General features: G+C 37.4%; 1 protein-coding gene across 10 annotated transcripts in view; it reads right to left on the bottom strand.

Annotated features, from left to right (window-relative positions):
• The window catches only part of RIC8B (RIC8 guanine nucleotide exchange factor B), a 113590-nt gene that overhangs the window by 27943 nt on the left and 60688 nt on the right, over positions 1 to 24959 (bottom strand). For all 10 annotated transcript variants that reach the window (XR_007717762.1, XR_007717763.1, XM_050748639.1 and 7 more), the window contains exons 5-7: positions 15609 to 15837; positions 14502 to 14597; positions 6856 to 7000 (exon numbers count right to left, since the gene is read on the bottom strand). Coding sequence is in view for 8 of the 10 variants with exons in the window: in XM_050748639.1 (XP_050604596.1) it covers positions 6856 to 7000; positions 14502 to 14597; positions 15609 to 15837 (470 nt within the window). In the remaining 2 variants the exon portion in view is untranslated. The remainder of the gene's footprint in view (positions 1 to 6855; positions 7001 to 14501; positions 14598 to 15608; positions 15838 to 24959) is intronic.

Raw genomic sequence — 24959 nt, 5'->3', positions numbered from 1 at the left:
CTACCTCACAAGTTAATATATGCAAAGCATGAAAAGTATCTAAAACGAAGTAAACAGTCATTCTTTTTCTCTGAGAAGAGTGGGTAAAATGATCATTTTCGAATTATCTTAGTTTTTTTTTTTTTTAGAAAAAGAAGTCTAATGAAAAGTTTGGTTCAGGTTCTCTGTAAGTATTATCCTGCCAACAGGGTCAGGTGATGTCTCTCTTAAGGTGAGCAGACACATACAACTTTTGCAAGGGATACTTGCACTGTAGTAATGTTTTTAGTGATTTCTAAACACCTTTAAGGAAGATACTAAACAATAACTGGCAGCTTTGTTTAGCAGTATTTAATTTTCTTCAGGTACAATTTCAAGGTAAACATTACAATATTTAATCAAAAGATAAGAATTGAGAAAATTTACTGAAGGTCTTTAACAGAATGTTGTTAAAATGTCATCTGAAAGGCAACTGTAGGAAACATAACATAACATACAATCTTATCCATGTATAAAGCCATAGTAAAATCTACATCTGTAATTCAGATCACTTACCTCAAAAAAGACAAAATAGAGCTGGAGAAGATTCAGAAAAAGGCAATTAAAATGACCGGGGAACTGAAAGGGTTGGTGGAAAGGAAAATAGGTAAGAAAAGTGGGTATATATGATCAGAGTATAAAATCATGGAGGATATGGATAGGATAAATGTATTCTAGGATAGAGTTGACTGTTACATTTTCAAATACCTGAACTAGAGGGTCCTTCTCATGACACTGTAAATAGGTGGTATGGGGATAAATAAAAAGACGTCCTGCTTTCAAATAATATAGCAAACTGGTGAAATTTGTGCAAAAGGAAACATGGGCTAATGAGTATATTAAATGATGTTGAAACCAGTCATTTTCAATCTTAAAACCTATTGGTAACTGTGGTCTGTCTGTAATAATCCTCAGTGGGTGCTGGATAGAATCCTATTAGAATTATTGAATGAGGGTGGGGTAAGCCCTCTGAGTAAGTCTGATATGCTCTCTTGGTATCAGTGCCTCCCCAAGATGTAGCGCTTTAGATAAATGAAGGAATCCTTAAAAAGTACTAGCAGAAGAAATGAGTGGTCAGTGTATATAGGTATTCTTAATATTCATGAAGGTCAGACATTTTCTTAATGACAGGTCAGACACAAAGCCACTGAAGGCAAAGGATCACAGATCTAAACCCACACAAAGTACCTTACAGATAGTAGGTGATGTTATCATTGTAAGCATTACTGATAAAGCTTATTTTTAACGAACAAGGAGATGTAGTGGATCCAGAAAAGAAATACTCATTACAATTAGGACACTCTAAATTCAGATATGAATAAATGTTTAAATGAATATACTTAAAGACAAAATAACAATAATAAAAAAAGACACAAAATGGCTAAAAATTAAAAGAGTTTAAAAATGCAAAGGTTATGAAAAGCCAAAATAGGTTAAATAGAAGTAAACAGAATACTAAATAACTGTTCTCTTATGTAGAAAATCTCTCTGGAAGCCAGTTAACAGTAAAAGCCCCTAGCAATTTTATGAAAATCATGTCAACTCCTCTTTCACTGGAACAAACTTTGTGTGCTAACTCTGTGACAGGCAGTGTAGGTTACAAAGGTGACTTAAGACATAGTTTGCCTTCAGAGTAGACAAAGGGTACAGCCAAGAGTTTTCAAATCACATGAACTTCTGTTAACAGGATAAAATATCCAAAAATTGGGGGTAGAGAAGGTGAGACAAATGAAATACGAAATCCTCACAGTGAGAAGCACTGAAGCAGTGTTTCTAGCTACTTTTAAGTCTGTTTTCAAATACACCATATAATATCTTATTTTATACTGGGAAAGTAGTAAATAGAAAACTGCACTTGGATGTTAAGGTGAGCTGCTAGGGCAAACAAAAGATTTTCTGGGTTGTTCTAAAATAAAAAGGAAACGCACAAATATATTTGTTCCTTGCATAGTAATTATCCATACAGTTACATGAAAATGCTGCCTAAATGAAACAATTCAGCATTCAGTCAGAAAGTTGCGAGAAATATTTCACCACTATTTTACCGGTATGCTAGAGGGCACTATGAACAGAGGAAACCAACCACGGCAGCACTGTGCAAAGTCAGAACTACATTGGTAATGATACAGACAGTTACACAAATGTGGGTTCTACCACACTCTAAAATAAAAGCAATACGTTTTTGCTCTTTTACCAAGAACAAAGAATGTCAAGAACCAGCTTCTACCCAGAGACTATTCCCCCTTCTCTGTGAAAATCCTTTTCCTTCTAGTCAAATGCTGTAACTTTTAGAAGACTCAACTAGTGGCTTCATCTTAGTGTCCTTATTTCCAGTCTCACACTCCATTTCTTATTCCACACAACTGCCCAAAATATCTTTGTAAAAATAGGATTTTACAACCTTCCTGAATAAAATCTCTAATGTCTTCCCTTAAAAACTAAGCTCAAATTCCAAAACAGGGCATAAAAGGGCTCGTTTTCTGGCCTCCGCTGTCTTTTCCAAATTTGTCTCCTAAAGATTCCTCACACCTTAAACTAGTCTCTTTTCTATACATTCAAGGCTACTTCCTATTTCTTTGTCCTCTTCTGTGAAGGCTTTCTCTGATCTCCACACCCCCAAGCATTCCCTCTTTCAGGTTGCCATACTACCTGGCACATTTCTCTCTTAGGGCACTTATCATAGTGCACAGAAATTACTCCTTTAAATGGGACCCTGTATTCACCAGCCTGAATTTATAGAGAGCACAAACATTTGCTATTTTATTAAACATTTATGGGGCACCTGCTATCTGTTAAGCACTGGGGATCCAAAGATGAGTAGGACATGATCTCCGACCTAAAGGAAACTCAGTGTCTAGAATATAAGTTCAACAAATAAAGAGTTACAACACAGCAAATGTCAAAAGTATTAACAACAGAGAAGAAAAAATGGCACAAAGGAGAAAATGATGAACTCTGCCTGGAAGGTCTTCACAGAGATGATGCTAAAGTTCGTCTTCAAGGATAAGTAAAGTTCGCCATGGTAACAAAGATGAGGAAGAGCATTCATCACAAAAGGAACAGCATCTGCCAATCCATGGAGATATGCCAAGAAATGGTGCAGTATAATCAGGCAAGAATAAATAATTTAGTATGACTAAGCATGGAGCGTAACAGGGGAATAGATTTCAAATACACCACACAGAGACTCTGTGGAGGTAAAATTTGGATTTTACCATGCAGGCAACAGAGAATCACTTAAAGTTTTATATGAGGGGAATGACAAAATTATATTTGTATTTTACACCAATCCCTCTGTTAACCATGTGGAAGACAAACTGAAGAAAATCTGACTAGAAACAGAGACATGAGATATTTTAATAGCTTATTAATAGTTAAAATAATTTTAAGGGCTTGTACTAAGATGGTGGTGTGGGAACAGAATGGGGGAAATAAATAAAATATATTTAACAGGAGGTAGAATCTATAGATGTGGTGATTATGACTTCTACAGATAAAGAAGGAATCTAAGGTAACTCCTAAGTTTCTGGTTTTAGGAACTAAACAGACAATGGTGCTGTTTGCAGAGAAAGTGATAGAAGGATAATGAAAAGGTTGAAGGGCATGGGGATGAAGATCATAAATTCAACTTTAGACATGAGTCTGAGGTACCAGTGAGACACTCAGGCAGAGAGGTCCAGTAAGCAAGTGGATAAATATGACTGGGGTTCAGAAGAAAGGTTGGGGCTAAAGATACATAGATTTGGGAATTTGTGCAAACAGAAGCCAAGGGAGAGGATGAGATTACTCAGGGAGCAATGTGAAATGAGAATGGGGACCAGAAGATAACCACGTCCAGCTAATTTTTGTATTTTTAGTAGAGAGGGGGTTTCACCATGTTGGCGAGGATGGTCTCGATCTCCTGACCTCATGATCTGCCTGCCTCGGCCTCCCAAAGTGCTGGGATTTCAGGCATGAGCCCCCGCGCCCGCGCCCTCTTTCTTAATGCAGTCTCTGTATTCCTAACCCATTGTAACTGTTGCTTGCTGTCTGTCTCTACTTAGTGGTCTGACCTTTGAGCCTTGATCAAGATGCCTTCACTTTCAAATTTCCTTGGCATATCCTTAAGATAAGAGACAGTTCAGACATTCTGAAAAGTTATTTGAATTTTATTTTATTTTAATAGTCTACCTCCAAACCCAAATTCCAAAATCTGATTACTTTTAAGCTGAAGGTAAACTCAGACATTTTCTTTTTTTCTGGCCAGAAGTTTTTAAATTTGAACTAGTTGACAACATTTAAAAACAGAGAGCTTCTCCGGAAAAGATGGAACATCTGCTAACACTGGCCACATGTTCCTTCATGGTAACCATCAGTTGCTGCTAAAGAGTAGCAACATCCTCTTTATAATCTCCCATAGTCTCTTTGTCTCCCCATCCCAGCCAATTGTCTCCACAACAGTGAGCCAAGTGTCAACTTTCATTGGTCATCTTACATCTAGTCCACCTGACTTACTTTTATTACCAGCCTGATACTGTAGGCATTTGCGTCTGTGACCCTTAAATAAAAAAATAAGTAATACATGGGCAGAAACATTGTTTATCTTCTATACCTCTGTAATCCCAGGGTCTAGCTCAAAAACATTTGTTGAACGAAGTCTGTTTATTCCAGAAGAATACATTACTAAACTTATAATCAAATTGGAAGGAAAAAATGATTATAGGCCAGGCCGGTGGCTCACACCTGTAATCCCAGCACTTTGGGAGGCCAAGATAGGCAGATCACAAGGACAGGAGTTCGAGACCATCCTGGCCAATATGGTGAAACCCCGTCTCTACTAAAAATCCAAAAATTAGCCAGGCATGGTGGCACGTGCCTGTAGTCCCAGCTACTCAGGAGGCTGAGGCAGGAGAATCGCTTGAACCTGGGAGGCGGAGGTTGCAGTGAGCTGAGATTGCACCACTGCACTCCAGCCTGGGTGACAGAGCAAGACTCTGTCTCGGGGAAAAAAAAAAAAAGATTATAATGCAGAATTGTTGAGGTCAAATTAAAAATATATTATCTGCTAATGGAGGTTAGCTTTGGGCTCAAAGTTAGGACTATGAAACTAAACACTGGATCTAAAGGGGAACAAAACCAACCATTTCAAATTTAAAAAGTTAACAAAATTCACTTATAAATGTAATTACCATAATTACCATATTTGCTATGACACTCACTCATCGGTAATGTGATTATATTTAGAAATTATTTAGATATGTAATTATTTATTTAGATTTATATATTTAGATATACACTTAGGTATGTAATTACAGGAGAAATAAACTTTATTCTTCCCCATTTTAAAACTTTTTAAAGGTATACAAAAAATACATGTTCATTATAGAAAAATCATACAGACAACTAAAAAAATCACCAGTACTCTTATTACTCAGAGGTAACAATAAATAATATTTTGGTATATATTTTGACAAACCTTTTAAAATGAATAGATACACATATGTGTGATTTTGGATTTATGCATATACATGTATAATTATACTTTAAAAAACAGATCATTTCTGATCTCAAATCAATTCAGCCAATATTTACAGATAACTATGTGCAAGGCACTATGCTAACCACTTAATTCCAAGATGCTAAATCAATCTTTTTTCAAAATCATTAAAGAAGAAGTAAATTGTCTAAAAGAACAGATGCTAAACAGTCTATAATAATAGCTAATATAATTATTATGAGAGGAAATATGGCAGAAAGAAAAGACAGGACCCAAATTTGGGCTCCTGCCCTCAGCAACTGTGTGACATGTTATTGAAAGGCTCTCAGGTGGCAGGTTGCTTCATTTATGAAATCAAAATATAATATTTACCTTACAGGATCATTATGAGAATTAAATGAGATTATACATAGAATGTCAGGCACATGATACCTCTCAATTCATAATCATTATGATAATGATCAAATTAGGTTACTAATATACCATCTTAATGTGAACTTAAGTGGTTGGATCAATACATCAGAAATGAAGTTTAAGAATAACAATTGACTTAAGATTTTAAGAGGAGTGAACTTTTCCATCTCCAAATTATCTATCTTACTTTTTTAAAGTACCCCAGTAGAATATAGATCTGCCTAGATGGGATTTTATACTAGCAGATTTACAAAGTAGAAGAAGTAAAAATAATAACTGAATAATCAAAGTTCCTTGTTTGGAAAACTTGCCTTTTGCAGAGTAATCCATATAATTTTAGAAAATATCTTTAATTGTTGGATCTATCTCAGTAGACAATCACTTTATATATACTGATAGAGTAGTATTGTAGTACAGTTATTTTCAAATTTCTCTCTACCACTATCTTAACTTTGTCTCAAGGGTATTATGCATTTTAAAAACTTCTGTTCAGTATATTATATAGCTCACATTCAGTAACTACTGATTGGAAAACTTAGTAAAGAAACCAAAACTCCTATAGCTTTAATTCCAAGAGGAATTAAAAAGAGGAACTAACCTAGACTTGTGCCTGCTTATTAAAATAGTAACCCCTGAATTACTGAAGCAACTTTTCATAATGGCTCTAAGTCCTGCCCCATTAAGATGAAGGCTGGGTTAAGGATACAGAAGACAAACTTTAAACGTGAGTGTGTTTGGTAATGTATCTGTCTTTGCATGTCTCAATGAATTCGGAAGCGTATAAAAAATGTTTTTGGCTATTAATTTTTATTAACTCCTTAGCCTAATAGAACAGACAGTAAGCTTTGGAAAGAATGGAATGAGATGACCAGTACTAACACTATCCATTAAATTTCTCGAATTCCCTCTGAAAGATAAAAGGCAGAGGCAAAGAGAGTTTAACCTACCTCTCTCTTTGCAAAGGACAAAAAGGAATTCAGCAGCAATTTGCTTGACTCCAAGGTCAACATGTGTCATGAGGCGCACCAGCTTATTTCTCACAGTTGAGCCAACTTCAGGTCGATTTGTCACATCCCTCAACGGTGGTAAAACCTGATGGCACAAATGCAAAACCCATCATCAATCGAGGCTACTAGAGTGAGTGAAGATGGTACAATGCAACTGGCCAGTCTTGTAATATCTACTGGGGTTTGTATTGTAGGAGCAAAAAAAAAAAAAAAAAAAAAAAAGGTTAGCTTCCAAGTAAAACTAAACAACAAAAAACAGACTTCAAGTGATTTCATGCCTGTGATGAGGTTTCATTTGATCAGAAACATCTCTTCACTGTACCATCACACTATCCTCAAGTGCATTTCCGAGTTTTTGTTCATCTCAGCACCTGGAATGCCTCAACTTGCCTCTATGAAAATCCATTTCGAAGTTTAGGTCAAGTTTCTCTTCCATAAAGACTTCCCTAATACCCTGAGTCATACCGATTTTTACCTTCTCTTGAGTCCTCCAACATTTTCAGTATAGGTTGAGTATATTTTATCCAGAATGCCTGGGACCAGAAGTGCTTCAGACTTCTATTTTGGGGAGATTTTGAAATATCTGTGTTATAGATACATATGGATTAAGCATCCTTAATCCTAAAATCTGAAATCAGAAATGCTCCAAAATGACCATTTCTTTTGAGCATCATGTTGGTGCTCAAAAAGTTGCAGATTTTGGAGCATTCTGGATTTCTAGATAAGGGCACTCAACCTTTATTTAATTAAAAAAAACTGTACTTATGTTTTCTAGTTGTTTAATTTTATAATAAAAATGGCTATTAATTTTTGAGTACTTTCTATGCATTAGTTGCTATAATAGATGGTATATATACATTATTTATAATCTTCACAGTAACCCCACAATATATACATTATTTATAATCTTCACAGTAACCCTGCAAAGGAGGTAGTAATATCACTCTCATCCCTGTTTTGTATTAGGTTGGTGCAAAAACAATTGAGGTTTTTGCTATTAAAAGTAATGGCAAATAGACTGATCCCCAGAGGGCTTATGAAACTTGCTTAGTTTGTCTGTTAGTTTGCTCACTCACTTACCCATTCATCCACCCACACACCTTTCTCCTGGTTCTCCTCCTATCTCATGGGTTGCTTTGTCTCAGCCTCTTTTGCCAATTCTCTTTTCTATTCCTGTTTTGTTAATGTTGGAATATTCAAGGGTTGAGTTTGTAGACAAATTCATTATTTTTACTCATTCAATTTGTGATCTCATCCAGTTTTATGGCTTTTTATAGTCTCTGCACCCTGATGACTCCCTAAATCAGCAGTCCCTAACCTTTTGGCACCAAGGACTTGGCTGGTTTCATGGAAGACAATTTTTCCACAGACTGGGGCTTGGTGGGTGGTTTCAACATGAAACTGTTCCACCTCAGATGATCAGACATTAGATTCTCATAAGGAGCACACAACCTAGATCCCTTGTATGTGCAGTTCGCAATAGTGTTTGTGCTCCTATGAGAATCTAATGCCCCAGCTGATATGACAGTAGGCGGAGCTCAGGCAGTAATGCTCGCCTGCTGCTGACCTCCTGCTGTGCAGCCCAGTTCCTAAAAGGCCATGGACAAGGCCCTGGGGTTGGGGGGTTGGGGACCGCTGCCCTAAATTATATCTCCATTGTTGATTTCTGCCCTGACCTCCAATTTTTTTTTTTTTAAATCATCAAAATTATAGGATTTTACAAAGAGCTATGGAAACTAATAGATTTAAATAAGGGCAGAAATTATATTAAAATGACTCACTTTCATTTTCTAAGATAATTATATCTATGATAGATCTATATAGAGGGTATTCAATCTAACACAATATTAAATACACTGCCTCCCCCTTACTTACACTTACAGACTGATTACAGAGCAAATTAAAGTATCCCGAAGTCATCCTGTTAACTGGTGCTTTTCAGGCTAGTGATTTTAGACTGGAATATGCATTCCAAACACCTGGGGATCTTGTTAAAATGCAGATTCTCATTCAATTAAGCTTTCGTGGGACCCATGACTGATTCCTTGTTTCTTTTTTCTAACCTTCTTAAATTTTTATGTGTACCACACAATATTTTTTTTTGTAGTTTTTTTTTTTTTTAATTTTTAATTTTTGGCCGGGCATGGTAGCTCACAACTGTAATCCCAGCACTTTAGGAGACCAAGGCAGGAGGATCGCTTGAAACCAGGAGCTCGAGACCAGCCTGGGCAACAGCGAGACCCTGTCTCTACAATAATAATAATAATAATAATAAACTATTTAAAAAGAAAAAAATTTTTTAAATTGTTGTGGGTACATAGTAGGTTATATATTTATGGAGTATATGAGATATTTTGATACAGGCATACCATGCATAATAATCACATCAGGGTAAATGGGGTATCCACTATTTATGCTTTCTTTGTGTTACAAACAATCCAATTATACTTTTAGTTGTTTTTAAACTAGACAACAAATTATTGTTGATGTCACCCTGTTGTGCTATCAAATACTACATCTTATTCATTCTATTGAACTACATTTTTGTACCCATTAGCCATCCCCACTCCTCCTTCTCCCCCCACTCCCCCACTATCCTTCCCAGCCTCTGGTAACCATCATTCTATAGGTACAATGTTGTACAGCAGATCTCTTGATCTTAATAATTTTATATTATTGAAATTTTGTATCTATTGAATAATAACTCCCCATCTTCTCCACAGCCCCTGGTAACCACTATTCTACTCTGTTTCTGACCTCCAGGCTTTTATAGACCTTTAAAACTTAGCAGTTCCTATACAGGACTCTTGAAGTTTCCACCAAACCTGTTCCTCATGCAGTTTTCCATCTCATTAAATGGTAAGTCCATTCTCCCAATTGCTTAGTACAAAAACCCTGGAAATATCCTTGACTCCTCTCTTTAATATCCATCCATCAGCATATTATGTCAGCTCCACCTCTGAAATATACCCACAATCCAACCACTTCTCCCCACCTCCTCCAGTATTACCAAGTCCAAGGTACCAATATTTCTCTCTGGACTAATATCAAAGCCTTGTAAGTGGTCTCTGCTTCCATGCTGGTCACTCTCTAATTCATTTTCTACATAGCAGCTAGGATGATCCTTTGAAAGTCAGATCATGTCACTCCTCAAAGTTCTCCAGTTCCCATGGCTTCTCATCTCACAGTAAAAGGCAAGGTCCTTACAACTTCCTTACAGGATTCCACATAATCTGGCTTCCTGCTACTTCTTCGACTTCATTTCTACTATTCTCCCTGCCTATGCTGTTACAGACACACAGACCTCCATGGACCTTCCTAAACATGCCAAGTACTTTCCTGCCTCAGGTCTTTTGCATTTGCTTCTCCTTCTGCCCAGAAACTCTTTTTCTAGAAACTTGCATGGCTCTCTCCTTACTTCCCTCAGGTGTTTGCCGAAATGTCACTTAGAGGAGACATTCCCTGACCACTCTATATCACTAACCTTTAGCACTCTCTTTTTGTAACACCTCCACCTCCTTACTCTGCCATAACCTTCCTCATAGCACTTATCACCACCAGACATAGCATATAATTATCTGTTTACTTGTCTGCCTCCTTCCACAAGACCAAGTTCCACTGGGGCAGAGATTTCTTTGTTTTGTTTACTGCTCTCTTCCCAGTGTCTAGCATATTACAGGTGTTTAATGAATATTTGCTGGTTGAAGGAAAAGTGAATTAGTTCAAGTAGCTTTTATTAAGTACCTTCTATTATATAAGCGAGGACCTGTGCTAAGAAATGAGGGCAGACACAAAGTCAAATAGGAACTTACTGTGCACCTATTATATCCCAGACCCTTTATGTATATATAATTTTACTTGATCCACTCAAATGACTTTCTTCCCTCTCTCTCTTTCTATATCAAGTACCTACCATGTACCAGGAGATACCAGAGGCAGGGGAGACAGCTATAAACAAAAATGGAAACTAAATCTCAGAAAATTGAGTAACCTATCCAAAGTGTTTATGGAATCCACATTTCAATCTCTGGCTGGGTAGAACAAAATACTAGGCACAAAGTAATTACACAATAAATTCTTACTACTGTGAACCATTATTGAACCATACTTAGTACATCTCCCATTTCTAGAAGAATGAAACATGTAACAAATGATTTCATGTAGTATATGCCTATAGTACCTAGAGTACAAAATCTATGAACAAAGATTATCACGTAAAAATTTTGTTAGCTACGTTTCTCGTTCCTTAAAACAAATTTTTAACAACATTTTGTTGTTATTGTTAAATACCACTCCCAAACTGCATATGTATTTCCCCCCAGAATACTTACCTCCAACAAATTTTTTCTTTGACAAATCTTGTCCAGTTTCTTTTTCAAATCCCCCAAATGCTCACTGCTTCTATAAGCCTCTCCAGAATAATACAACCTAGGTCAGTAATTTCTACCACTTGTTTTCTTTCCTACCTCCCAAATACAGAATATAGACCAATTTCCTTTGGGTATGCATGAGTTGGATTTAACCAGGTATTCACTACAGGGCATAATAAGAAACCAAGGTTCCACTTACATTATTATCAGAGTTAATCATCTGTACTTTAAATTCTGCCTTTCTTGATCGTAACAGTCTACAGTGCATCCTCTTCAGAAGGAAAGTTGATTTCTGTATTATGCCTTGTATCTTTGGTTATTTCACCTGTCATGTTTCATCTCCTTACCTCTACTGTCATGTTTCTTGAAGACAGACAGTGGGTCACATAATCTTTTATAAGGACACAATATGTGGCCCAAGGCCTTCATATTAAGAAGCTATTTAACGAATAGGTTTTTTCTTTTTTTGCTATTCTCTTTAGAGATAGCAAAATATAAACAGTTTAGGTGTACCTGGATCCCCTACAGAAAAAAGCAAAAATACAGAAAAAAAGTATTTTCATTTACTGTGCTTCACCAACTCCTCCTAGTCAAGGGAGAATGTCTCAAAATAATCAAATGTGGAAATGACCTTAATTAATTAATCTTGCTTAAATCATTATTCATGCTTTTTGGGTATCTCTCTTCTTTCAACAGACTGTAAATTCCTCAAAGATGGTCTCTATTTTCTAATCTCTCCTTATCAGCACTACCTATTAGTGTGTTCTAGATAGAGTAAGGTGCTTACTAAATCTTGACCATAAATACAGAGGGAAAAAATGAACCTGGTTCATTTATTAGGACAAATGAACAATTGGGTGAATGGTGGTACCATGTACTGAAATGTGGAAAGAAGGAGAAGAAATAGGTTGGAGGAATGAAAATCAAGATATTAGTTTGAGGTATGTTAAACTTGAGATACCTACTACGCATCCAAGGGGAGGAGATGAGTGGCAGTTCATTGTGTAAGTCTAGAGCTTATGTGACAGGTCAGGGCTGGAGATACAAATTTGAGAGTCATCAGCATATATGGATGACTCTTGAATGAGATCACCCTGGCAGCAGAGATAGAGACAAGATAGTATTGCCTTGGGGCGCTCAAACATTTAGGGTCAGGAAAACGAGGATGATCACAAACAGGTTCTCTATTGTGTCCCAGAAACCAAGTGAAGAAAGTATTTCAAGGAGGAGGCAATACTTACATCAAATTTTATTGGATAATTTAAAAAAGATTTGAGAACTATTAGATTTGGCAGTGTTGAGTTGGTGACTCTGATAAACACCTTCGCAGTGGGGCGGAAGGCATGTAGCCTAATTACAGAGGGTTTAGGAGTCAAAAATGAGTAAAAAGAATAGAGAGAGTGAGAGTATGGAAAACCTTCTGAGGAACACTGCATAAAGAGGAGCACAGAAATAGAAAGGCAGCTTGAGAAGTGGGATAAGGGAAGGTGTTTTTGTTTTTAAGATGAAAGATGTGTTTGGGTTCTGACTTAAATGATCCAATACATTTTAAAAAATGATTAATATAAGAAGAGAGAGGGGAAATAAATGCAGGTGCAAAGTTCATGAGAGGGAAAGAGATCCAGGACAAATGCTGGCCACAGACAGAAGTAGGAATGATTCATCCATTGTGACAGATTGGAATACAAGGGATATGGCAGTATAGATGCAGACAGCAGATGCAATGGTGGAAAGATAAAGTATTTTTCTTAATTTCGTGGTGAAATAGGAAACAAAGTCAAGAAATGAGAGTGAGGAGAGAGTAGTAAGCATTGGAGGTGTGAAGAAAAAGGAGCTGTGAAATAGTCATCTTGGAGTTTGCTAAGGAATCAATTGGGGCTGGTGGTCTTAAATTTAAAGTAGAGTAGTCAAAATGGTTGTATCATTTTTCTCTTATCACGTTCAAGTGCTTGGTGGAGACCCAGAGTAGGCAGAAAGCTAGAGTTAGCCAGTTTGTTAGGTTTTGCCAGGTGAGTATGACTGAGGGAGCACACAAGGTGCTCGTTAGAGATGTATGGAAAGAAGGGATTATAGTAATCAACCTCAAGTGGAATCTAGCCTGGGTAAGGAGAGAAGACACAAGTGAGTGAAGAACAGTGGAAAAAACTGACAGACTGACAATCCTCAGAGGATGAAAGAATGTTGGATTGAGGGTACTAACTAAGAGAAGGTGCTTGAAATTGGGATTTTAGAGGAGGCTAGTTTCAGGTATTGTTACAATCAAAGTCTTACACTTGTAGTCTAAAGTATAATCTGAAAGTTTAAAAATCACCCTTATTTTTTCTTTTTCAACCCATATTCCAATCTATCAGCAAGTTCTGTGAGCTACTTTTAAGACATATTAAAATATTAAAACATATTCCCAAGTATGAACTCTAACCACTACCATCCTACTCCAAACTTGCAACATCAGTTATCTTTTGGACTTGTCTCCTTGTATCCATTTGTGCTCCACTATGTCAATCCTACAAATAGTAGCCAGGATATCTTTAAGCATAAATAAGGTCACATCACTTCCCCCCTTAAAACCCTCCAATATCTTCTCATCTCACTTAGAAGAGAATGAAAAGTCCTACACCGCCTGCTGTACCTGGCTCTTGTTACCTCTCTTCATCTACCACTCACCCCTTGCATATTGTGGCCTAGGCACACTGGCCTTCTTGCTTTTCCTTAAGTATACCAAAGCATCCTCTAGTCTCAGGGGTTGTGAACTTGTTCTCTCAGGGACATTCCTTTCCAAACATTCTCAGAGATACTCTTACTTCTCCACCTTTCTGTTCAAATGTCATTTCAGAGAGGTCCTCCCTTGTTCCCTTAAAGTGTCTCCTTTCTCTTAAAATGCTTTATCTTTCTTCAGAACGCTTATCAACACCTGCCATTATATTTTATATTTGTTTACTTTTTGTCCCCCTCTCTATGAAATAAACTCCCCAAGGGGAAAGACTTCATCTGTTGTTCAATGCCCAAAACACAGCACACAGCACATCTCAGTAGCATTTGTTGAATGAATGACTCAAAAAATACACACTTCTTGATTAAGAAGATTTCAAAGATTAAAACTAACTTGAGTTTCTGATTATCTGAAACAAAATCATTGTGAGAGAATTCAATTAATTCTATGTTTAAAATGCACATAAAAAGACTAACTTTGCAATGTAATATGCATTAAGCAGTTACCTGATCTTTGAGAAATTTTCGGATGTTTCGATGGGCTCGGGAACATTCGGTTAATAAGCTGAGAACTGGAGTTAGACCCTCTCTATAGCTGCTTCCCTATAAAAAAAAACCATATGTTTTTGAAATACATTAGTTTTGTTTCTAACAGTATTACTTTCCTTCATGTAACTGAAGATATTAATTTGTTCTTGAGGTGGGGCCTTTTTTTTGAGATGGAGTCTCGCTCTGTGGCCCAGGCTGGAGTACAGTGGCGCGATCTCGGCTCACTGCAAGCTCCGCCCCCCCGGTTCACGCCATTTTCCTGCCTCAGCCTCCCGAGTAGCTGGGACTACAGGCGCCCGCCACTGCACCCAGCTAATTTTTTGTACTTTTAGTAGAGATGGGGTTTCACCGTGTTAGCCAGGATGGTCTCGATCTCCTGACCTCGTGATCCGCCAGGTGGGGACATCTTATGTTACCGAAGCTTACAAGCTATTTTAATAATTCTTTTCCTAACAACATTTCCATTTTATCATCTTCATGTTTACTATTGCCTTTTTTGGTTCCTCCTGGATGTTCCTACATTTTCTAGGATTCCCATGGGCTCAGCCAATGGGCTTGAATGAAGCAAAATTTTGGTGACTCGCCTATGCTACCTTGCTGCCTTTTAATATAGATACCTGACAAAGTGAGTGATAGACCAGAGAATGTAAGCAGCTCACAACAAATGGAAAATTGACAAGGTCTTCTCTTTTTTTTTTTGGAAGATGTCTTTTAGGTATTATGAAGAATATTTAGCAAGTTTTTGGGGGAATATTTTTTATTTCTAGGACTCACAAAGTAACAACACGGAAGAGTAATTAATTTTTCCTTTGTTTTCAAGCACTAGTCATAATTTTGGTGCTGCATGAACATAATTTTCAGCATTGAACAAATAAATTAACATGGCTTCAGCAATTTATCATGTATTGTAATAAACTGCTTTCCAAAGTAAAAACAATTATGCAACATATCAGTTTCAAAAAAGCATAGATTTAAAAATCATGCTCTGTGATGTGTGTCTGTATGTATGGCACATTTACATTTTTTGGAAGCATCTTCCCAGGGCTTACATTTTATCAGCCTTACCTTGTCTATTCTCTTCTCCATAAAATTGAGTAAAACATGAATGGCCTCCATATTCATACCATTGTATACCATGGTATTGTTTTTCAAAACTGTTTCTTTCTCAGCTGTTTTATTACTGGGCAGTTCATCTAGAGTCGTTGCCTCTTGGGCTGTTTCTTCATGGGTTAATGGACAAATGAGAACATCCAAACAAGAGACCGGAACATTGCTTAAAAGGTTGACTGCATTGCTGAAAAGCAATTAAAAAAATACAATATTTTAACTTGACTGAATAGTCCTTTAAAATGCAAACATAATAAGAAGTTCTAAAGTGACTTCTAAGAGTCAATTAAAATATTTCTTTTCCAAAATGAGCCATTAATATTACTTGGCACTTACTACAAGATAGGAAATAAAAAACTGTTTCAAATATATGTTGTACAAATTAGAAAAAACAAATGTTAAATAGACACAATCACATGATGTCATGTCCCTTTCTGAAATGCTAAAATAGGAATTAGTGAGCTTTAATGCCAGCTCTTTAATTTCATTATGGCAACAATGCTAGCTTTGCATTTCTTCCCTGGGGTTTTAAATCCTTTTGTGGATCCACTGGTGTTTTATTATTCCTTAGATTACAACATAAAGCATTTGAGAAGCACTGCAAATAAGCAGCTTATCAGTAGCAACATTAAAACCAAATATTGTAGAATTAAGTTTTATTCTTTCTAAATGTAGAAAGTACAATTTTAAAACCATCCCATTTTTTGTAAGACATGCAGAAAAGGGGAAATGGAATTTTTTCTCTCTTTCTCATCATCAGGTCTCTAAATGAAGTTAATATAGCTATTTCTAATCTCTAGCCCCTAGGCCTTTCAGCTGTGTATTAATGAATACACAAGCCTGGGATGCACGCCAGTAGGGGGAACCCAAACCTTGTATTTTTGGCATTCCCTAAAAACCTTGTTCTGTTGTTCAATGTACAAAAGATTAAAATGACACTAACAATTTCAAAATTAGATATGTTCTCAACAAACATACTTTCTTCCATGAATTATTTCATATTCTTTCATCTAAAAGGAGTGGTGGTGTTCTGGTTAACTGGCTCTTATATGCCTATGCCTTAGAACTTCCTGATCAACAATGGAAAGACAGGCATTTCATTTCCTAGTGACAGAGAAGCAGATCTAAAAATAACCATATCCTGACTAAAAATAAACTCCTGCAAATGCAATTTAAAAGTCTAACCACTTGGAAACCAAATTTAGAGCTTAATCTATCTGATACTATCTTAATTTAGACCAGTAGCTCCTTTTACTTTATAGCGACACCCTAAAAAATAAAGCAAAACAAACAGAAAAACAAAGAAATAGAAATACAAAAATTTTTCTTTCCTTTACCCTGAATTGTGCTCCACTTCCCCAAGAATGAATATTTCCTTTCTTTTTATATTATGGAAAAATAAAAACTGGTAAGAAATCAGTTTAAAAGTTAGACAATGCAGAACAGAAGGTGGTAATGTATAGGGCATCAAAAAAATGAATGAAGAGCAAAAAATAATTTAACAAGTCCTATGAATAAATGGTTCCTAGTAAAATACAAGTTATTTGGTTGTCCTCACTAAAACCAAATACTGCTGCTGCTATTGGTGTTATGCACAAATTCTCTATATTTGGTTATTTGTAAATAATCAAAGGTGGCTGAAATACAATGCTTTCCCCAAAAACTTTCTCTTAAAACTTTTTTGCAAATATCTGTAGTTTATCTTACCTATAGCTCAGAATGTTTCGCTTCTATCTTAAGCATTTGGAAATTGTTACTAAATAATACCATAGATTCATTGAGAATAAAAGGGGGGAAATAACTCTACCTTAGAATTATTTTCAAAAACTATATACAAGCCATTCTGAAATGTTACGATTTTTTCCCTAAACATCAGGCAATAGGCTCTTGAGTCCACAGACCGTATGATTTTCTGAACCTACCAGAGACCAGATTGAAAAGTTTAAGATGGGTCATTTCATTACAAAGGAATGTTTCCCCTTTAAATTCGTTTAAAGTAAGCAGTTCCCAGGAATTCAGTAAATTTAAGAAACCAAATGTAGAGTTTGATTCAACAAATATTTGGAGGTTTTAGGCTTTTCAAGAAAAGTTCCCATTTTCTTACTTTTTATTTAACAACTCGGTTTCCAAACAACTACAAAATTAATTTTCTGGCTCACTGTGTTTGAGCTATTCTTTTTAAGTAAGGAAGGCCAGCTTTTTGAGCTCTGTCACTTCTCTGACAGTTTTATTTGTGGTAGAAGAGTGTATGAAATTCTCCAGCTACCAGGAAGTCAGTGACTATGCACAGATCTGCACAATAGTGTTTGCATTCCTACTCCAGGGGGTAGAAATACTGTGTATATTACACTCCCCTTTTCAGCTTCCTAGAGATCATTAATCACTGAGACATGACATCCTCCCGCTCATGCTCCCAGCCCCCTCCTGATATGCAGATTCAAAAGCAAGACCTATTTAGAACTCCTTAATGCCCTGATTAAAGCCTTGTCAGCTGTGGGAGAGGAAAAGCAATCTAAAATCTAGTCCTCTGTGAATCGCTGGACAAAAACATGAAATGACACTGAAGAACATGATATGGCACATGTAGATCCATAGCTGTTAATAAATCTTCCTGGTCAAATGTATCTTCTTTATATTTGGGACTTACATATCTTTTTTCAAGACTGAAAAGTCTACATAAATGAATCTTAAAATCTCCAAAAGATTTTCCTTTTGCCCTCTTTATTCATTAAAAAAAACAATTGTTTTTGAGATAGAGTCTCTTGCCCAGGCCAGAGCGCAGTGGCGTGATCACGGCTCACTGCAGCCTTGACTTCCTGGGCTCAAATAATCCTCCCGCCTCAGCCTCCTGAGTAGCTGGGACCACAGGCACATGCCACCATGCCCCTCACTATTTTTTTAATTTTTAGTAGAGACAAGGTCCTACTATGCTCCCCAAGCTGGTCTCAAACTCCTGGGCTCAAGCGATCTTCCTGCCTTGGCTTCCCAAAGTGCTGGAATTACAGGCGTGAGCCACTGTACCCAAACCCCTCAAAATCTTTGAAAAGTAATTTTTTTCTTTTGTGGTAAGAGCACTTAACGTAAGACCTATTCCCTTAGCAACATTCTAAGTACACAATACAGTATTGCTAACTATAGGCTCTGTTACACAGGAGATCTCCAGACCTTATCTTGCATAACTAAAACTTTGCATCTTTTGACTGCACCTCCTCATTTGCTCCTCTCCCCAGTCCCAGATAACCACTATTCTACTATCTAGTTCTACAAGCTTCACTATTTTAAACTCCTCATAAAAGTGGGATCATGGAGTATCCGTCCTGTGTCTGGTTTATTTCACTTATCATAATGTCCTCCAGATACACCCATGTTATTGCAAGTGATGGGATTTCCTTCTTTTTTTAAAGGCTGAATAATACTCCACTGATGGTGCTGTGTGTGTATATATACATACACACATTTTATCCATTCATTTGACTGATAGACATTTAGGTTGTTTCGATATCTTGGCTATTGTGAACAGTGCTGTAATGAACATGTGATGAGAATGCAGATATCTCTTTGAAGTAGTGATTTTATTTCCTTTGGATATACTCCCAGAAGTGGGATTACTGAATCAAATAATTCTATTTTTCATCTTTTGAGAAACCTCCACACTGTTTTCCATAATGGCTACACTAATTTACATTTCCACCAACAGTGTAAAAAGATTTCCTTTTCTTCACATCCTTACCATCGGTTATCTTTTGTTTTTGAGGTTTTTTTTTTTTTTTTGGTAATAACCCTTCTAACAAGGTATGAGATGATATTGAGGTTTTGATTTGCATTTCCTTAATGATTAGTGATGTTAAGTACCTTTTCATGTACCTGTTGTCTGTCTGTATGTCTTTGTTGGTTAAATGTCTATTCACATTTTTGCCCATTTTAAAATCAGATTTTTTTTTCTTGCTATTAAGAGTTCTTTATAGGTTTTAGATATTAATCTCTCATTTCATAAGTTGCCTTTTCATTTTGTTGACTGTTTCCTTTGCTGTGCAGAAGTTTTCCAGTTTGATGTAATTCTACTTGTCTACATTTGCTTTTGTTGCCTGTGCTTTGGTGTCATACCCAACAAGTCACTGCCAAGACCAATGTCCATAAGCTTTTTCTCTTATGTTTCCCGCTCCTGCTCCTCCTTTTTTTTTTTTTTTTTTTTTTTGACAGGTTACTGTTCTGTTGTTCAGGTTAGAATGCAGTAGTGTGATCACAGCTCATTATAGCCTCAACCTCCCAAGTTCAAGTGATCCTCCCACCTGAGCCTCCTGAGTAGCTGGCAGTACAGGTGTGTGCCACCATGCCTGGCTAATTTAAGTGTTCTTCTAAGAGTTTTATTGTTTTAGGTTTTACATTTAAGTCTTTATTTTGAGTTGATTTTTGTGTATGATGTGACATAAGGATTCAATTTCATTCTTTAATTGAAATCCAGTCTTCCCAAAACCATTTATTGAGGAGACTATTGTTTTTTCCCATTGTGTATTCTTGGCACCCTTTCTGAAGAACTATCTATGTGTGGGTTTATTTCTGAACTCTTTCTTTTGTTCTATTGGTCTATATGTCTGTTTTATGCCAGTACAAAAACTGTTTTGATGACAAAGTTTATGGCCTTGATTATGGTAATACCTCTCAGGTGTTTACTTAGAATTCCAAACTCATCAAGTTGTATACATTAACTATGTACAGCTTTTTATATATCAACCAAACCACAATAAAACCATCTAAAATGATTCAGGCAAAGAAAAGAACGATCCCCGACCAGGTGTTTTGGCTCACGCCTGTAATCTCAGCACTTTGGGAAGCTGAGGCGGGTGGATCACCCAAGGTCAGGAGTTCAAGGTCAGCCTGGCCAACATGGTAAAACCCCATCTCTACTAAAAATACAAAAATTAGCCGGGCGTGGTGGCGCATGCCTGTAATCCCAGCTACTTGGGAGGCTGAAGCAGGAGAACTGGTTGAACCCAGGAGGCAGAGGATGCAGAGAACCAAGATTGTGCCACTGTACTCCAGCCTGGGCAACAGAGTGAGACTCTCTGTCAAAAAAAAAAAAAAAAAAAAAAAAAAAAAACCCAAAAGATTTTCAGATGTAAATAAGTAATTTTATTTAATCTAATTCAATCCAGTAACTATTTATTATTTACTTGTGCCAGGCACTATTTCAGGCAGGTATTATAAAGAAAATAAATAAAAACATTCCTGTCCTCACAGAACTTATTTTCTGGCATGGAGAGAAAAGTCAATAAAATTTGTTTAAGTTAATTAATTAAATAATATGCTAGAAGGTGGCAAGTGCTCTGGTGGAAGAACCTAGGAGGGTAAACTAGTATGTATGGGTTGTACTTTTTTTTTTTTGAGACAGAGTCTCACTCTGTCACCCAGGCTGGAGTACAATGGCGCCATCTTGGCTCACTGCAACCCCTGCCTTCTGGGTTCAAGCGATTCTCCTGCCTCAGCCTCCTGAGTAGCTGGGATTACAGGCGTGTGCCACCATGCCTGGCTAATTTTTGTATTTTCAGTAGAGACGGGGTTTCACCATGTTGGTCAGGCTGGTCTTGAACTCCTGACCTCGTGATCTGCCTGCCTCGGCCTGGCAAAGTGCTGGGATTACAGGCGTGTGCCACCACGCCCGGTTGGGTTATACTTTTAAATAGGATGGTTAGGGAAGACTTCACTGAGATGAGTCATTTAAATGACTTGAAGGGATTAGAGAATGAGTAATGTGACTGAGGAAGGAGCATCAGAGGAAGAAGAGTAAAAGCAAAGGTTCTGGGGCAAGAGCAGTGGCATGTCTGAAGAACAGCAAAGAAGTTGGTGTGGCTGACCCACCACACATAAGAGGAGTAGGATATGACATCAGGTATATCATGAAGAGGACCAGATTGGTCCTGTAGGATATTATAACTTTAATTCTTACTCTGATGGAAATGGAAAATCATTCATTGCAGGGTTTTGCATGATGAGATCCTCTTAACTTAGGTTAAAAGGGTCACTCTGGCTACTGCACTGAGGACAGTCAGTAGGACATCAAACGTAAGGGAGAATAGTTAGGATGTTACTGCAATAATTCAGGTGACTGAACAAGGTATTAACAATGAAGTGGTTCATTCGATACATACTGAAGGATTTCCTGACAGGCTAGTGTGGAGTTTGAGAGAATCCAAAGTTCTAGCCTTAGGAAGTGAAAAGCTGGAGGTGCCATAAACTGAAATTCGGAAACACTGCAAGAGAAGTGCTTTTTAGGGGACGATAGAGAGTTTAATTTTGGATGTTAAGTTTGGGGTGTCTAGTTGACATCCAAGTGGAGATGTTAATAGGAAATTAGCTGTGTGAGTCTGGAGTTCAGGCAGGGAGATCAGGGTTAGAGAGAGATATAAACTGACAAGTCATTGGCATGTAGATGGTATTAGAGAAGACTGTATTAGATCAGTAAAGGAGTGAATGTGGATTAAAAGACTATGAAAGCTAAGCCTAGAACACTCTGTCATTCAGAGGCTGAGGAGTAGACAAAGAACTTATAATTAGTGAGGTAAGAGGAAAACCAAGATAGCATGGTATCTAAGAATGGAGTGATGATCTGTGTCAAATGATGCTGACAGATCAAGTAAGAGGATGACTGAAAAATGTCCACTGGATTTAGCAACACAGAAGTCACTAGTGACCTTAACAATAGCCATTCTGGTGGAGTAGTGAGGCTAAAAGCCTTGGTGAACTGGATTTAACAGAATAGTAGAGGAATCAGATAGTCACCACTTAAAGGAGTTTTTCTACGAAGAACAAGAGAGGACTACAGCAGCAGCAGGCGGGGAAGCTTCAAGAAAACTTTGAATGGAAAGACCCCTGAATGCTACTCTCAGTGAAATACCTTTTAACCCATAGTGACCAGGTCATTGTTCTCTAAATGTGCTGTAGACACATTCTCTTTTCTGTATTTGTCCATGTTTTCTCCTGCCTAGAACATTTTCATTCTTTAAGACTAGCTCAAACCTCACTTTATTCATTCAACAAATATAATATTTGCTATGCCTTGTGCTATGTGCCAGGTATAAAAAAGAAAATAAACTCCTTTTCCTAAGGGAAGGCAGCATAACATAATTTGTAAAGCACTGGGTTTGAATTCTAGTAAGCCTTAGGCAAATTATATAACCTCTTCTAAGCCTAGTCCTACCTCTGAAATAAAGGAGCTTAAACTTACCAGGTTGATGTTGGTATTAAATGAAGAAAGGCATGCAAAGCATTCTTCCTGGCACATAGTAAATGTCAACAATTAAGGAGCTTCTGAACAGCAGACATATTCCACTACAAGAGGGAATAGCAAAAATTTGGAGGAATGAGAGATTATGGTACTTGTGGAGAACTGAAAACAGGTTCCTAAACCTAAAGCAAACGATAAGGCCTCTAAAGGAGGGGTCTTAGTAGGTAATAAGACCAGAAAGGTCTATTCATGTATGTATGAAATGGGGTGGGGACATTATAAAAAGTCTTGTATGTTATGATAAGGTAACTTACTGATGACCTTAAACCAGAGTTGTGCTGGCAGAGGATTAGATGCAGAAGCCTGATTACAGTGGGCTGAAGAATGAATAGCAGGTAAAGCCATGGAAATGGTAAGTACAAACCAGTAGTCTGAAAAGTGAGGTGGATGCAACCCTGGAGGTACATAAGATGATCCACTGGATGTGGGAAGAAAATAGTCCTTTTTTTTTTTTTTGAGATGGAGTCTCACTCTGTCGCCCAGGCTGGAGAGCAGTGGCGTGATCTCAGCTCACTGCAAGCTCCGCCTCCCGGGTTCATGCCATTCTCCTACCTCAGCCTCCCAAGTAGCTGGGACTACAGGCGCCTGCCACCACGCCTGGCTAATTTTCTTGTATTTTCAGTAGAGATGGGGTTTCACTGTGTTAGCCAGGATGGCCTCGATCTCCTGACCTCGTGATATGCCCGCCTCGGCCTCCCAAAGTGTTGGGATTACAGGCGTGAGCCACCGTGCCCAGCCAAAGTACTTCTATTTTTATTAGTTTTATCTAGAAAGTTGAAAAGAAATTAAGCTTTACTAATATTTTATAAATGAATTGACACTGGTACCCAGACCTGAACCATAAATCAAATGTTCCCCATGTCACAAACAAATGCAAAGCATCTTGAGAGAAGAGTTAAAATTCCACGTTACAGAAGGGTAGCAGTGATGTCCTTCCTTCCTGGTCACTCATTCGCTTTCTTCACTGGTCATATTACAATTTACATATGCCCACTTAACTGGGTTTATATATTTTATCCAGTTTTAACTAAACCAATTCTTGTAAAATGAATAAACTATTTTAAATAAATCCTATAATACAAAGACACCAACATTGAAGATAATAAGTAACATAAGCAAAGGATAAGAAAACGGCAGAGCCTTTTGTATGCCATATCATGAGTCAAAACAAGGACAATCCAAACAGAGCTGACAAGAAGCTAGTTTTAGAAAAACTGGAAATTATCTGTAACATGAATTTACAACTACTACGATACTAAGGAGTTTTGCCTTAAGTACTGTATTAGTCCCATAAAGGAATAGCTGAGACTGGGTAATTTATATAAAGAAAGGCTTATTTGGCTTACAGTTTTGCAAGCTGTACAAGCATGGCACTTGTATCTTATTGGCTTCTGGTGAGGGCCTCAGGAAGCTTACAATTATGGTGGAAGACGAAGGGAAAGCAGGTGTATCACACAGCAAGAGTGGGAGCAAGAAAGAGGGGGAGAAGGTGCTAGGTTGTTTTAACAGCTAGATCTCGAGTGATCACAGTGAGAACTCACTTGTTACATGGAGGACAGCACCAAGCATTCATGAGGATCCACCCCCATGACTCAAACACCTCCCACTAGGTCCACCTCCAACATTGGAGGTCACCTTTCAACATGAGATTTGGTGGGGACAAAACATCCAAACATATCAAGTATCTAATGTGCCCAGAGCTATCAGCTAATGATAGTTCAAAGCCACCACAATTAACAAGGTACTTAAACAGTAATTGTGCAGAACATAAAGAAAAACCTCTGCTATTTGATAATTTTTTTCTTTTCTTTTTTTTTTTTTTTTTGAGACAGAGTCTCACCCTTTCGCCCAGGCTGGAGCGCAGTGGTGCGATCTCAGCTCACTGCAACCTCTGCCTCCCAGGTTCAAGCAATTCTCCTGCCTCAGCCTCCCAAGTAGCTGGGACTACAGGCATGCATCATCATGCCCAGTTAATTTTGTATTTTTAATAGAGATGACGTTTCCCCGTGTTGGTCAGGCTGGTCTCG

The sequence above is a fragment of the Macaca thibetana genome, chromosome 11 (assembly GCF_024542745.1).
Source record: "Macaca thibetana thibetana isolate TM-01 chromosome 11, ASM2454274v1, whole genome shotgun sequence".
Taxonomy (NCBI): Eukaryota; Metazoa; Chordata; class Mammalia; order Primates; family Cercopithecidae; genus Macaca; species Macaca thibetana.
This window is presented reverse-complemented; position numbering and strand designations above follow the sequence as displayed.